Consider the following 17,336-nt stretch of genomic DNA (forward strand, 5'->3'; position numbering starts at 1 on the left):
AAAGAGCAATCCAAACAGAAGCAACAGCAAGAGCAGCAAGAGCTACAGCCCTGAGGTGTAAGCGTTCCAGGGATGTCAAAGGAGAAGCCGGGAGACAAGAGACCAGTGTGACTGGAGCACAGTGAACCAGGAGATGAAGGTCAAAGAGGAAACTGAAGGGCCAGACTGCACAGAGTCTTATAGATCAGGGGTCCCCAACCCCGTGGCCGTGGACCTGTCCCGGTCCTGGCCTGTTGGGAACGGGGCCGCACAGCAGGAGGTGAGCGGCGGGCGGGCAAGTAAGCCAGCGAAGCTGCATTCTGCCACTCCCCATCGCGGCTCACATTACCGCCTGAACCATTCCTCCCCTCCCGCCGCCATCCGTGGAAAAATTGTCTTCCATGAAACTGGTCCCTGGTGCCAGGAGGATTGGGGACCGCTGTTATAATAGTTAGGACTTTAGCTTTTATTGTCGGTAGTGGAAAGCCACTGAAAGCTTCATGTTCTTATCTAAACATTTTAACAAGATCATTCTGGCTGCTGTGGTAAGAAAAATCCAAGGAGGGGCAAGGATGGAATCTAGAAGACTAGTCATGGGCTATTGTAATAATCTAGGCAAGAGATGATGGTGGCTTGAATCAGGAAATTAGCAGTAAAAGTGGTGAGAAGTTTTCATATTCTGGATATATTTTGAAGGTAGAGCTGGCAGGACTGCTGGTGACAAATGTACAATGTGGAAGAAAGAGGAGATAAGAATGATTCCACAGTTTTATTTAACCTGAGCAACTGGAAGAATAGGATCGCTCTTAATGAAGATTTGGAAGACTATACTTGGAGGCACAGATTTTGGAAGCAGTGTCAGGAGCTTAGTTTGGGACATGATATGCATATCTATCAGATATACAAGTGGAAATGTCAAGTAGGCATTTGTACATACCAGTTTGGATTTCAGGAGAGAGGTCTGGGATAGAGCTGTAGATATAAGTCCTCACATCATTTGGAGAAAATAGAAGAGAAAAAAATTCTAAGCACTGAATATAGGGCATGCCAATATTTAAGTCAGGGAGATAAATAGGAACCAACAAAAGAGATGGAGAAGGAGCAGTCAGAAAACTAGATGAATGTGGTTTCTTGGAAGCCAAGTTAAGGTGGGGGGCAGGTGGTTAGAGGAGGTGAGAATAGTAAATTATGTCAAAGCCTGCTGATTGGTAAAGACTGAGAATGAGAATTGACCGTTAGATTTAGAAACATGGAGACCTTTGATGACCAAGAGAAGAGCAGTTCTGATGGTGAGGTGAAGGCTAGAACCTAATTGGAGTGGATTGAGAGAATATTTAATGAATAGCTACTGCTCTTAATGAACTGTAAGATCCTTAGAAGCTAGAACTATGCTTTCTTCACTGCTTATCCTATCAGGCATAGAGTGAATTCTCCCTTACTCTACCTTCTGTTCTATTCAGACCTCCAGCAAATTCCATGAGGCCCACTCACATTAGGGAGGGCAGTCTGCCTTACGAAGTCTACTGATTTTCATGTTGATCTCATCCAGAAACACCCTTAAAGACACATCCGGAATAATGTTTAACTAAGTGTCTGGGCACCTGTGTCAGTAAAGTTTACATATAAAATTAACCATCACAAGAACCATTGACTTCTGTTGTGGTTATTGCTATGGCTGCCTTTAAACCTACCAAATTGTTATTTTTATTCTATTTGTCCTATCAGTTCTTTGTTCTCTTTTTCCTTTTTATCTGCCTTCTTCGGATTTGTTGGATATATTTTTTGTGATTCTATTTTATCTCCTTTGTTAAGACACTAGCTATAACTCTTTGTTGTTTTCTTATTGGTTTCTTTAAGATTTACACAGTGGTCCTCAACCAGGGGCAGTTTTGCCTCCCACGGGATTTTTTGGCAAAGTCTGAGACATTTTTGACAAAACTGAGCAAGTGCTACTGGCATCTAGTACAGAGGCTGGGTTGCTACAAAAATCTTAAAATTCAAACTACACCTCCCCCCTGAAAGAGTTGTCTAATGCAAAATGTGAATAGTTCTGAGGTTAAGAAATTCTGGTTTATACTATAATTCTTTAACTTATTATAATCTGCTTTTAAGTAGTAGTATACCACTTCACGTACAGTATAAATACTTTACAACGTATACCTCCATTTTACCCTCCTGGCATTTGTATTATTGTTGTCCTACCTTTTATTTCTACATATATTATAAGCTCCACATAAATTATTAGTTTTGCTTTAGAGAGTCACTTTTTTTCTGGTTGTGCCACGCAGGTTGTGGGATCTTCGTTCCCCGGCCAGGGATTGAACCCAGGCCCTTGGCAGTGAAAGCGTGGCGTCCTAATCACTGGACTGCCAGGGAACTCCCGAGAGTCACTTATTTTTAAAGATTTTTTTTTAAATAAAAGTTTTTTATATCTAACTACACTTTTATAATCCTGAGTCTCTTCATTCTTCTGTATAGGTCCAGATCTCCATGTGGTATCATTTCCCTTCTGCCTGAAGGACTGACTTCAGCATTTCTTATAGTGCAGGATTGCCGCTGATGAATTCTTTCAGTTTCTGTTTGTGTGAGAGTCTTTATTTTACCTTTCCCTTTGAAAGATATTTTTGCTGGACATACAATTCTAAGTTGATAGGTTTTTTTTTTTTAATTACTTGAAAAATGTCGCTCCACTGTCATTTTTTGTGCCCTGTTTTTGACAAGAAAACAGTCCTCTCACTCATGCTTTTACATAGTGTGCCTTTTTTCTCTGGCTATGGTGTAAGATTTTTTGAGAAATCTGATTATGATGTACCTTGGTATAGTTTTCTTCATGTTTCACATGCTTCAGGTTCCTGAGATTATTTACTCTATCAGATTATAGTTTTCATCACTTTTGGAAAATGTTCAGCTATTATTTCTTCAAATATTTTTTTCTGTCCCCTCTCACCTTCTCTCTGTCTTTTGCAGTCTCCAATAACATATATATTCAGCTGGTTGAAGTTGCTCACTGATGCATAGGACATGTTTTGTTTTTCTTTATTCCCCCTGTCCATGTTTCATTTTGGGTAGTTTCTATTGCTGTATTTTCAGGCTTACTTATCTCTTCTTCTGCAGTGTCTGATCTGCTTTTAATCCTATTCAGTGTATTTTTTAACTCAAACGTATTTTTCATCTCTAGAGAGGTTTTTTGGTTCTTTTTTATATCTACTATGTCTCTACTTAACGTGTTCAATCATTTGTTAGATTTTTGAACATATGTACACAGATATAAAAAGCATTTTGAGGGCTTCCCTGGTGGCGCAGTGGTTGAGAGTCCGCCTGCCGATGCAGGGGACACGGGTTCGTGCCCCGGTCCGGGAAGATCCCACATGCCGCGGAGCGGCTGGGCCCGTGAGCCATGGCCGCTGAGCCTGCGCGTCCGGAGCCTGTGCTCCGCAACGGGAGAGGCCACAACAGTGAAAGGCCCGCGTACCGCAAAAAAAAAAAAAGCATTTTGACATCCTTGCCTGCTATTACAAACATTTATGTTAGTTCTTTGTCCATTTTGATTGAATGATTTTTCTCCTCATTATGATCATTTTTTTCCTGCTACTTTGCTCTACTGATTTTTTTACTGAATTTCAGTCATTGTGAATTTTACCTTGTTGGTTATTGGATATTTTTATGTTCTTGTAAATATTCTTGAGCTTTTTTTTGAGCTGCAGCTAGATAACATTGAAACAGTTTGATCTTTTCAAGGCTTGCTTTTAAGGTTTGTTAAGTGAGACCAGGGCAGCATAATTTGGGAGCATAATTTTGCCCCATTACTAAGGCAATATCCTTTTGAGTACTCTACCTTATGCCTTGTTTATTTCAGGGTTTTAAAAAAAATTCTAGCTAGTGGTAGGATGAACCATGCCTGGCTTTGTGTGAGCCTGGCATGTTTTCCCCCTGATCCTTTCAGGTGGTTCCTCCCCACTTTGTGTTCTTCCTCATACACATGCTCTCTTCAATAAAAGGGATTGTTAGTTTTGTTGCTGAAGTAACTCAGGTAAGATTCCTAATGACAAACAGTTGGCTTTGATCAGAAGGATAGAGCATAATATAATTTATGTTATATTCTTAAAAGAAAGAAAAGTTAAATAATACTGATGGAACTTATATATACAAACTGTATGTTTAAATTTAAATTAGGCTGAAAGATTCAGAGTTTATTATATTTTATTGTTTTCTACAACCAGTACTCTATAGTGAAGTCACATACCTCTGTACTCCTCAGTTTCCCCATTTGTAATGGCTGTGTCAGTGCATATAAGTGATGATCTTGTAGGGAGCAATGGGTTTATTTCACATACAGTACTTAGATTTTAACATAGTCTATAACTGTACTTATGGTTCTTGACTGGCATTTAATAGCATAGATACTCAATTGTGTATAATGGAAAGAAATATTCAACTCTACTTGTAAATTCACAATTGATAGGTGCTGAAAAACTATTTATTTAAACGCTATGGATAGTACAAAAATCTTTGTCTAATAGGAGCATGCACTGACATAAAACATAAAAGTAGAGCTTTTTCAGATTTTTCTATAAATTATTATTGGTTTTTGATACTTGTTATTAACAAAGGAGATTTTACTCTACTTTTAGAAATTAATGATTTCTCACTTTCAAAATCTCACAAAATTAATTGGTGTGTGTGTGTGTGTGTTTCATTTCTAGAGAGTAAACTTAGGAAAATAAACTTGTCACTCATCTAAAGAACCAAATTATTTCATTCCTGGATCTCATTACTTTTAGTCTCTTATGAAGCTTCCTGTTAATTTAGAAAGTGGTGATAGAAGGCATAAGCTTCATAAAATTTTTTTAATGAGACATTTTGGACATTTTTCAAATCTCATCTCATCATGTCTTAAAAAATACTCAGTAAGGGTAACTCATCACTGATGAGGACTCTTCAAATCTTAGGAATATTTTATTCCTAAGAACAAAGTTCTCCTTTGAAAAGTAGACCTTTGAAATTAGCATGCTAGTATTGTGATTGGATTAGGCATTGTCTTGAGTGTAGTCTTTGATGAAATGAAAATACTCTGTGGAATAAACCCATTGCTCCCTACAAGATCATCACTTATATGCACTGACACAGCCATTTCAAATGGGGAAACTGAGGAGTACAGAGGTATGTGACTTCACTATAGAGTACTGGTTGTAGAAAACAATACTCTGTGGAATAAGCCTTGGCTTATTCATCTGCAGCATTTGTAATAGATGTCATTATTTAATAGAATATTTGTGATAATAATTATAATTATTTAGATTCTCTTTTAGTTTTTAAAATTTTTATTGAAGTATAATTGATTTACAATGTTGTGTTAGTTTCTAGTGTATAGCAAAGTGATTCAGTTATACATACATATATATATATATATATATATATATATATATATATATATTCTTTTTTAGATTTCTTTTCCATTATAGGTTATTACTGTGCTATACAGTAGGTCCTTGTTGGTTATCTATTTTATATACAGTAGTGTGTATATGTTAATCCCAAACTCTTAATTTATCCCCCCTCCTTTCCCCTTTGGTAACTGTAAGTTTGTTTTCTATATCTGTGAGTCTATTTCTGTTTTATAAATAAGTTCATTTGTATCAATTTTTTAGATTCCACATCTAAGCAATATCATATGATATTTGTTGTTCTCTGTCTGCCTTACTTCACTTAGAATGATCATCTCTAGGCCCATCCATGTTGCTGCAAATGGCATTATTTCTTTCTTTTTTATGGCTGAGTAATATTCCATTGTATGTATATACCACATCTTCTTCATCCATTCATCTGTCAGTGTGCACTTAGGTTGCTTCCATGTCTTGGCTATTGTAAATAGTGCTGCAATGAACATTTGGGTGCACGTATCTTTTTGAATTAGAGTTTCTTCAGATATATGCCCAGGGGTGAGATTGATGGATCATATGGTAACTCTGTTTTTAGTTTTTTAAGGAACCTTCATACTGTTCTCCATAGTGGCTGTACCAATTTACATTCCCATCAACAGTGTAGGAGGCTTCCTTTTTCTCCACACCCCCTCCAGCATTTATTATTTGTAGACTTTTTGATGATGGCTATTCTGACCAGTGTGAGGTGATACCTCATTGTAGTTTTGGTTTGCATTTGTCTAACAGTTAGTGATGTTGAACATCTTTTTATGTGCCTCTTGGCCATCTGTATGTCTTCTTTGGAGAAACGTCTGTTTAGATCTTCTGCCCATTTTTTTGATTTTTTTTTATATAGAGCTGTGTGAGCTGTTTATATATTTTGGAAATTAATCACTTGTCAGTCTCATCATTTTAAAATATTTTCTCCCATTCCATAGTTTGTCTTTTCATTTTGTTTATGGTTTCTTTTGCTGTGCAAAAGCTTTTCAGTTTAGTTATGCCCCATTTGTTTATTTTTGTTTTTATTTCCATTACTCTAGGAGGTGGATCCAAAAAAATATCGCTGTGATTTATGTCAAAGAGTGTTCTGCCTATGTTTTCCTCTAGGAGTTTTATAGTATCCAACCTTACATTTAGGTCTTTAATCCATTTTGAGTTTATTTCTGCATATGGTGTTAAAGAATGTTTTTAATCAGTGGAGTAGACCAAAACATAGAGCTTTTTTTACCATTCAGTTTACTGGAAGTCATTCTAATTATCTCTTTTATTTCCTCTTTATCCATCCCCTGCATCCCTATCTTTTTCCACTCATAGCTCTATGCCATCCCTTGGTTTCTCACCATGTTTACTCGTAAGTATCATTTTCCCTTTTCTTTCAATATTGTATTAGCAAAAGAACAGCTCCATTCTTCCCCAGTATATTATAGTTACAATAATACTAAGCAGATTTAATTACATGAGCATCCTTATGTAATTCTAAGGTAATATAATTGGGTAGAAATTTTTTTCAATTGTTCTGACTACTAAATATCAAAAAGGTTGTTCTATAAGATGAAAACCTATCTGACATATCATGACATTCATAAAATCTCTGCCCCCTATTGAAAAATAAATTAATATTAACTATAGTATGTACATAGAGTTTTGGAAGGCAACTGTTACAACCAAATCAGACTCAATTTTTAGAGATTGTCTAATAACTAATACTTTTGTTATTTCCTATCCTAGAATTCCTCTAGAAATAAACAGTTTATGTGAATATATAATACTTTAATCAGTTACAGATATTAATACAGTGGATATTCTGCTTAAATATGTACATATGATTAATGGAATACAATATTTGAAGTAGATCTGTATGCACTGGCCTGGAAAGATTTTCAGAGTATTGATAAATGAAAAAAAGAAAGTTTCCAAAAATAAAAAATTGCTAATCAGATTTTTTTATGGGAATGTTAAAAAGCAGTTTTTAGAGTGCATAATAGAAATATAATGATACTGAATCTATAACAATACTAAAATTCTTCTAAGTATATAAACTTGTGAGAATAATATGACCTGAAAATTCTAGGAAGAAACAGAATGAACGTAACAGCTATACCAAGATTGATAATGGTGGCTAGAAAATGTCATCTATTTGATCAATCTGTTTATCAGTTTTTTAAGATGCCTTAGGAAGCAGTAAATCTACAAAGCCAAATACGCATTTTATAAAAAACAGTTTGCCAGTATTTGTTCTGTAATAGTTTTGACCATAAAGGAATTACCATGTCTAGTAAAGTAGTTTATTGTTTTAATTTTTTATTTTTAATCTCAATTAATTTATTTATATTTGTCATTTTACAGATGTATTTCCACTGCACAAAATTTTCCACCTCTGGGATACCTTACTGCTTGGGAATTCCTCCTTCCCATTCTGTATCGGAGTAGCAATTCTTCAGCAGCTGCGTGACCGGCTTTTGTCTAATGGCTTTAATGAGTGCATTCTTCTCTTCTCTGATTTACCAGGTACAGATATATATAAATGGAATTACTAAGTGAAATTTAATTATAGGATAATGAGACATTCTTATAACAATTTGCAAAAATAATCATACAAGCCTTCAGAATCTCTTCTGCTTGAGCCTCATCATCCGTCTCTGAATTATCTCCCTTGTATAGTACCTGTTCTGCTGGCCCAGCATTGTAGATATAAAACTGGGTCATAATAGTTCACTATCATTTACTTTCATGTCAGTGATGCCATCAAAAAGGTAAAGGGGGCAGGGCGGTGGGGGCGGGTGGGGTGACACATTTGCCTTGCTTAGGATAGACCTATTTATCTCCAACTGATAGAGAGTAAATAAAGGCCACTTGGGAAGGGGTTAGAGAATCGATAAGTTTATACAGAGATGTAATTCACATGGAACTTTGCTCTCTCCTATCCATAGCCACTTGCTAACTGTTTGACAGTTTGAGGAAAGGAGAAACCCTGTCCTCTTGGGAGAGCAAGTCACACTCCAGGGAAATTCCACTTATACAATGCAGGATAGTAAGTCAAGCTATATATTGTATTCATAAGTGAGGAGCTTGTAAATTTAGGAGTTGAATGCTTAAGTGTAGAAATATTGAATGTAACTATGGTTTAAGCTTTGATGCTTTTGCTGAAAAGATGAAAGTAATATGGTTACATAGGATATAACAATCTGTGGAAGAAAAAACTAAACTACATTTTTGTGGAAACCAAAATGTTTTTCAAATAGAAAAATTCTGCTTTCTTCAAATAGCATTTCATTGGCTCCAACCCTTCTATGTGTTTATTGCTGTTCTCCATATTTTCAGGCAGCCACAAGTGATTGCTGAAAATAAACACACTTAAAATTATCCAAGAGATAAATTTGTCTAAAAATCAAAGAATAAAATAAAGGTACCTTAACGCTATATATTTAATAAGTACTCTCAAAAGAAATAAGAAACCTGCTGCCTAGAAATAGAGACACAGATGTAGAGAACAAACATATGGACACCAAGGGGGAAAAGTGGCAGGGGGTGGTGGTGGTGGTGGGATGAATTGGGAGATTGGGATTGACATGTATACACTAATATGTATAAAATTGGTAACTAATAAGAACCTGCTGTATAAAAGCTAAATAAAATAAAATTCAAAAAAAAAAGCTAACTGTGAGGACTTACACTACAATAAACCTTCAAAGGGATACAAGCTTTCAGTTATAAGATGAATAAGTTCTGAGGATCTAAAAGACAACATGGTGACAGTAGTTAATAATACTGTATTGTATGCTTGAAATTTGCTAAGATAGTAAATCTTAAGCATTCTCACCACAAAACAAAAATAGTAACTATGTGAGGTGATAGCTGTGTTAGTTAATGTGATTGTGATAATTCCACAAAGTGTATGCATATCAAATCATCCTGTTGTACACTTTAAATATGTACAATTCTTTATGTCAGTTATACCTCAGTAACGCTGGAGGAAAAACTAAAAAAAAAGAAAAGAAAAGAAACCTGCTGCCTTCCCCAATTTTTATTTTTAGTGGATGATCTGTACCTGGTAGTTATCATCTTTCTGTTGTTGAAAATCTTCATCCTTTTTGGGAAAATAATAGCAAAAATTATTGGATTTATTTTAAAACTTCTACTTCCCCTTTCCCCCCAGATTAAAAGTATTCACCATCAGCTTTCTAACTTATCAAACTTTAATTAAAGTTAATTATTTCTTGTATCAACAAATAATAGTTTAGTTCTTATGTTATTTTTTCTGGGAGATTCTTTATGAAAATCAAGCTCTCCTATTGGTGTTGAACAGTTACAAAAAAGCTAGTTTTGCAAACTACAAATACTGTCTGTACCATGCAGATATTTTCCTGTTGTTTCTAAATTGCCAAAGTAAGCAGAGGATGATTGATTAGAATTAAAAGAATTTTTCTGGTCAGGTCTAAAAAATATATGTTAGGAATGATGATTGTGCATTTTCAAGTAAAGTAAATTTAATTGTGCATAAATATTCCAGTTATACACTGGTGAAGGAATCTGTTTTCATATTGTATAGGCAGATTAGTGGTAATTCTGCTTGTACATAAATAAATAAAGTCATTATTTCTGAAATCAGAAAGTAAGAGTATATGTTTGTTAGAACTGACTCATTGAAAAGGTAAACACTACTTACTTTTGAAAGTAGGGTGCCTTCTATTGATGTTAATTGCATTGATCCTCAGTGCCATTATTCTGGCTCATCGTTTACTTGGTCACTATATGATTCCAGTTGGGGAAGAAAAAAGTTTATAAGAAAAATGTGACTTAAGAAAAAAGAAGGGTGGAGGGGTTAAATGTAAACTTTGCCTTTAAGTACACCTGTGTTTCCTTTTATTTTTAATCACAGTGCACTTATTTGGGATGTCTTTCCTAATTAGATCTAATAGATGTCTTTTTTCATCATGTTGAGCCCACTAACTGTACTTGATGCTTGAAGGAACTGGCAAGTGGTCATGGGAAGTCCTAAAAAGTGAATCCAGATTAATATACACACAAACACACTGAATGTGCCTTTTCTAAGCAAAATATTATGTGACATAAGCTTGGAACATGTTTGAAGGAAAGAAAAAAACATTTTGTAAGTCTACAAAATGAGAAGACATAGGCTAACTCTATATTTCACCTTAATTCTTTAGACTTTGTAGATAAAGATAGGTTAGGATTAAACATTAATTTGAATTTATTAAATATATTGTGCTTTACTGAAATCCCCACTTAACTGATTTTAAAAGCATAAGTAATCAATCAGAACAAATTTAAATTCTTTGCTGAAGCAGATTAGCAAATTCACTGTTCAGAACATCTGTTGACAGTAATATGATGGAATCACCATCCAGTTGGTAACCTTGTAAACAAAATAACCTCGCATTTTTTTTTAAGTTGTCCCTTTCTAGTTGTTTCTTTCTACAAAGAGGGGCCCAATAGCCTAGTGGTTAAGACCATGGAATGTGGAGCCAGATAACCTGGGTTTTAGGTCCTAGCTCTACCCCTTACAGTTGTGTGACCTTAGGGACATGACTTAACCTCTTTGTATCTGTTTCCTTAACCCTGCTTATATGAAAATGATAATTGTACCTACCTAATAGGATTGTTGTGCTAAATAAATCAGTACAACTAAACAACTTAGAGCAGTGCCTGGCAAAGAGCAAGTGCTATGTAAGTGATTATTATTGTTAATGTTATTACCATCATCATCATTATTATGATTTTCCTCACTTTTTCCTTTCTATCATGACTGCTTTCCTATTGGTAGAATAAATGAAGCAATCACCCCATTTGGCTTTTTCTATGTATTATTGAGGTAGATATCAATCATATAGATTTCCTTATTAGCAGAAGCAATGGAGAATTACCTAAAAAGTCAAGTAAGCCTTCAATGTATATATATGTATGTATATTATGACTAAGAAGAACATCTCTTTTCATTGCTCAGAGACAACATAGTATAGTAGATAGCACAGTCTTTGGAGTCAAGACATACGGGTTTGAGTCCTAATTGCACCACTCACTACCTGTGTGAACAGGGAAACTTTCAGTATGGTTCTGCCACTGAAAAGAGTGATCTGTAGAGTGAAATAGACATGAGTTTACCTCCCAGCTCTGGCATATAGTAGCTGTGTGAACCTGGACAAGTTGTTAACCTCACTGGAAAGAGAATCCTGTACATTATGAAAGTTTCAGTGAAATGGAGATAAAAATATCTGCTTCAGTGTTAGGGTGAGCATGAAAGATAATATGCATAATGTACTTGACACAAAACCTGGTACCAAATATGCATAACTATTTTTTAAAGTACATGTAGCATGTAATATTTTAAACATGCAAAGAATGTGTAACATTCAATCTTTGTAAGTTCCTTCTCCTTTCTTCCTCCTTTTCTTAACTTCATACTAACCCTTTAGTTCTTGAAGAGAGAACACAGCAGAAAGGCATTATTCTCTTTGCCAAAAACTGCTTCCAACTTCAGTTCCCTTTAGTAAATGGTATAGTGTGATGTCACATTCCAAGGAAGTACAAGTGGTGCTAGAAAATTTTGCTGAAAGTTCTTGACATGTATTGGTATGTGTGTCATTTCAGTACTAAAGGAAATAACCATGAGAGCAGTCTATTTGGCATTTCTCATACAATCTCAAAATAATGGTAGGGTATTTTGGAGGAAATACTGGGTTTTTCATAGTGCCATCCAACACTGGATGTTGGCCACAGTTTCCAAGGTTACCACCCTGTAAGCCCAACTATAGGATGAGGTCCGTCATCCTTCAGCCTGCTCTCTGATGTGATTCTGCTATAGTGTCCATCTGGCTGACTTAAAAAAAATTTTTTTTGAGGATACATCCAAACAGTATTCAAGATGAGTATGATAATCTGTATAAAACTAAAATGATAATAATTTTAGAGTGGATTTGTAATGGCTGAGATGTTTAAATGCTTTTTTGTTTTGTTGGTGTATTTCCTTTGTACAGTTGAAAATTAATTCAACATATTTATGTCATTATGGTTGAAATAAATTCTTAGAATGCATATCTTTATACCTCTGAACATCTTCAAAGATAGGAATTTTTCGAAGTAGGAAAGAGGTTTTTCTTAGAGACCCTATACAAAGAAATTGGGAAATCTGTATGGAAGGACGCTTAATTTATTCTCAGAGATTAAAATAGTTACTTTACCATTAAAAGAAAAAAATACATACATATAAACTATTTTTGAAGGAAATACTGAGTATATTGAAGGGACTTGAGCATATGAAAAGTAAATCCTTTTTGCAGGAAGAAATCAACAGTTGGCTGAAACATCTTAGTTGTGTGATGTATGTTTTATTACAGAAGCTTAATTAAAAGAAAACGTTTTAAATAAAATTTTAAGGTGTTATCTCAATATTACCTACATACTTTACGATAGAATTCATTTTCAACACATACATGAAAAATACCAGTAGTATCTATTATGTAGCACTTCACTAATTCCTCAAAAATATTGTATTAATATCTTAAGTAGCTAGGAAAGGGTACTTATCTTTTCTGGCTTAAAACAATTTTGTAATGCAGTCTTTATCATTATTTAGCAGAGCATGGAATATTTCATGAAAACCATACATTTTTTGAGCCACACAGTTATGTACCAGGTTGCGTAAGATCTATAAGAAATACAAGCCATTTTTTCCAAATAACAGGCAAATATTTTGAGACTGAGAGAAAAGTTATTAAAGTTATTAAAAACTAAGAGCTAGAGTATAGTACTAAGATATGCAAACTCTTTAAAGCCATGTCTTATTAGTTTTCTGTTTATCCCCAAGATGGAACTGGAAATCGATGAGAATGAGAGAGAGAGGAGGAAATTCAATTTAGTTTATGAAATCATAGATTTTTAAGGTACTTTTGACAATCCCTGTAGTAGGAGAGTGGGAAAGAAGGTCAATGAGAAGTGATCTGGGTTTTCTGTTTTCCATTCTTTTTCTTTCTTTTTTTTTTTTTTTTGAATGGGGGTGGGGTTCAATGAACAGTTTCTTTCATTTAGGGATAAATATAAATTAAATAGGGTTTTCATAATATAATGTAATCTCCCAGTTGTAAACAGTGGCCCAGATTTTTAAAAACTGTAACACTTGAGCCAAGTATAACTTATTGTAGCCAGTAGGCTACTAATGACTCCTTTTTTAAATAAATAGTTATAATGGTGATAAGTGCTACAGAAAGCAATAGGAATTTATAACAGGACACTACCAAGTCTGAGGGAGGTAAAAAACCTTCTCTAAGAGAGTGATGTTAAAGGTAATATCTGAAATTAATTGACATTAGAAAGTGAGAAGTGGAGAGAGGGGAGAATCTTCTAGGTGGCAGGAAAAAAATGCTTGAAACCCCCCAAATAACTAAAGGAATTGGAGTGGTATACTTAGTGCAAAAGGGAAAGTGATTAGAAAAGAGAATGGAGGGGTGGACAAAGAAGTCATGGAGGATCTTATAAGCCACATTAGGGATATTTTAAATATAAATTTGTAGAAGTATTTTCTTTCTTTTCAGTGTTTTTGAAAGAATGAAAAAGTATCCCTGAAAAGAGCATCAGGTCCCAAAATCGAATGCCATATTGATATTTGTGGAGCATTCTGGTCTCTGAACATTCCTTTCAAGGAGCTCTATCATGAGCAAAAAACAAAGGATTCTTAACATAAGTGCCCCCAGTAGGTATCCATAATTCCTTTTTACTGGCTTGTGGAGAGCTGACGAGGTGAAAAAGTAGAGCAATGGTAGTACCCAGTTATTCGGTGAAGGTTTTGTATTGTCAGCTCTCTAAGATTTGATACCATTTTTCTTGAAGCTGAGACTCCATAATTATTCACATTTTCTGCTTATAGCTACGTAATGTTAATGCATGTATATTTCTAAGCACATCTTCCTGGAATTACAAAAGGACAATCATAATGGAAATTAAATATGGAGATTTTAGCTATGGTCCTCCTCTTCCCACCACACCCATAAAAATTACGTGTTAACATTAAGATTTAGATGGAATATTAAATTCTTCTGAGTTTAAAATGGTCAGGGATAGATGAAAGAGTAGTTAATGTGTTTTTATTAACATGATCGTATAGTCAGTGAAATAAAAATCATGAAAATTTATTTTTAAAATCTCATTAGGTTATTATCACCTTGTTGGGGGAGAAATACCGAATTATTTTTGGGAAAAGGAGAAAATTTGAAAGCAGATGTTAGAATACATGACTTCCAAGCTGAAAATAAATGTTTATGAAAAACACAAAGCCAGTAGAATGAGTCGTAAAGATTCAAATTGTGAGCTGAATCTCAGAAGCCAGAAAAATTCTTTTAACACTGATCTAGTTGTTGCTCTTGAAGCATACCACTAATTTTGCAGTATGTAGATAGTTTATAAAGTTAAAGGTCTGTCATGTGTTGGGAACTACAATGAAAAATAAGGTCAGGGTTGATCAGAATTTTCTACTTACCTTGAAAGTTGATAGTAGATTAGAGTACTAACACATCTTAAACCTGGTCCGGAGGATTCAAGGCTCTTCTCCATAGGAAAGCGGTTTGTTTTATGATTGACAGGGATTCTGCTTTCTGAATTATTTTGAGTAGTACAGAAATTATCTTATAGTTTCAATCAGTGATTAAACATACTTTGTTTCAAGGTATCAATGATGGAATTTGTTTATATTTGTTTTATTGTTGAGTGTTTATATGTGCCTTAGGTTTGCAAGACAAAAGAATAAACAGAACATTTTACACTTTCAAAGTATCTTAAAAGTAATCAACCTCAAAATCTTGGAAAGTTAGAAGTTATGTTTAAAATTTCCCCGTATATACTGCTGATGGATAATGCAAATAATAATGTAAGGACCAGAATGTGTATATATGTCATACCTAAAATGACATTTAACATACATTCTTCCATATGTGATTTTTATTTTAGTAATATAATAATACTCATGGGTCCCATTTCTTCTCCCTCCTCTACCTAGCCTTATATTTCTGTACAAAAGTGAAAGTACAGTTGACCCTTGAACGATGTGGGGGTAGGCGCGCCTTTCCTCCCCACAGTTGAAAACCCAGGTCTAATTTACAGTCAGCCCTCTGTATACCAGTTCCTCTGTATTTGCGGTTCCTCCAGACCCACTGTTGCTTCAGTATCTGCGGTTCTGCATTCACAGATTGACCCAACCGTGGATTGTGTAGTACTGTGATATTTACTGTTGAAAAATATCCATGTATAAGTGGACCTGTGCAATTCAAAGCCCATGTTGTTCAGGGGTCAGCTGCAATCTGACGTGCTGCCTATCTTAAATGGTGATCTTCAACAGAATAGAAAATAACTTCTTACCATCTGTCTCCTCCCAGTGTGAGTGTGCTGAGTCAAAACAAATAAAATAAAAAACAAGCTAATAAACTAGATTAGAGAAAAAGAAGAGAGATAATATGCCAGTGTGTTTATAGGCTAGTTAGTCAGTGTTATGTAACGTAGAGGAAATAACTAGAGTTTTATTTTAAGAAACTACATTGAATTACCTTGAGAAATGTAAACCATTTCAGTCCTTCAGTAGAAGCATATATCAGTCATAAGAAAAATGCTTATTGAACTTGAACACAAGGTTCTGTTGCCAAAAAAAATCAGATTTCCAGTTTTGTTTTGGATTCACTATTAAGTGTAAAAGAAAAAGAGAAAAAGATTTTTACTGCTGATCTGGTGCTAAATCTTGCAAGCTGCTGCATTGTTCTTTTTTCTGAAGTGAGCTGTGTGCCATTATCAACACCAGCTGTTTTGCATCATAGTATCTACCTACTCAACTGCTAAATGATAAAGACAATTATGTTAAGAATAGAAAACAGTTTAAGTATCCATATATCAGTAATGCTGATTGCATTTCCAACTCTTTGTCACTTCATTGTAGGCATTAAGCATCAGAGATGATAAATGCTTAGTAAAATGTGCCAGTAAGTGCATGCACATATCATGGATTTGAAAGGCTGAGTGAATTAAAATAGTAGCCCAGTAACATTGTACCATCCTTTCCCCTTAGACTGCATAACCAAGATTGTGTTTATAAAATATATTTAGTCATTCATTCAACAAATATTTAGGTGTGTGTGTATATAATGTGTAAATGTATGTATGTGTATAATTAATAATTAATCTTACTACTGGTTTATCATTCCTGTACTGGCCCAGAGCATTCATACCTAATTATTTAAAGGTGATCCGATGGTACCCTGTAACTATGACGAACACATCTAATTTGAATTATATTAATTACATATAGTATTACCTCCTCGTTCCATTAAGTCACCTGACTAGCTTGTGCATTAGTTCTTCAGTTTTTCAGTGAGGAAATTCAACTTCCCTCTCAGAATTGCTCTGTAAAATCAATAGGATTTGGAATCCAGTGAAATGTTAGGTGTGTGAATGTATTCATACATCTTAACTGAGGTAGGAAGTGGGGGCAAGTTAGGGATGAGTGAGTGGGCCTGGTACTAGGAAAGATAGTAACGTTCTAGCTGTGTGCTTAAGATGTTTATGGGGCACCTAGATAAAAAACTGAGGCACTGATAGGGATTTTGAGTGACAAAAAGACAAGTATAATTTAAGATTAGTCAGAGACTAAAATTCCCTCTGATATCCTTTTTTTGTCTCCCCTGTTATCTTTGGGTTTTCCTAAAGGCTCCTTAAATAAGGTCTGAGACATGCAGTTCCCCTGTTATTATACAGGAGCCCTATTGATGTGTTTAGGTCTCAGTCTTTCATTGAGCCTGTGCCCCAGGCTGTGACCTTCACAAGTGCTTCTTCTTGCCAGGGAGAAGTGGGGAAGGGGACCCTTAGGTGAGTCAAGAAGGCTGGAGGGGGCTTCCCTGGTGGCGCAGTGGTTGAGAGTCCGCCTGCCGATGCAGGGGACGCGGG

General features: G+C 35.0%; 1 protein-coding gene across 3 annotated transcripts in view; it reads left to right on the forward strand.

Annotated features, from left to right (window-relative positions):
* Window positions 1-17,336, forward strand: part of TBCK (TBC1 domain containing kinase) — a 236,479-nt gene that overhangs the window by 122,856 nt on the left and 96,287 nt on the right. For all 3 annotated transcript variants that reach the window (XM_007452155.1, XM_007452154.1, XM_007452156.1), the window contains 2 exons: window positions 6,714-6,750; window positions 7,746-7,907. In XM_007452155.1, the coding sequence (XP_007452217.1) occupies window positions 6,714-6,750; window positions 7,746-7,907 (199 nt within the window). The remainder of the gene's footprint in view (window positions 1-6,713; window positions 6,751-7,745; window positions 7,908-17,336) is intronic.

This window comes from Lipotes vexillifer, unplaced genomic scaffold (assembly GCF_000442215.2).
Source record: "Lipotes vexillifer unplaced genomic scaffold, Lipotes_vexillifer_v1.1 scaffold22, whole genome shotgun sequence".
Lineage (NCBI taxonomy): Eukaryota > Metazoa > Chordata > Mammalia > Artiodactyla > Lipotidae > Lipotes > Lipotes vexillifer.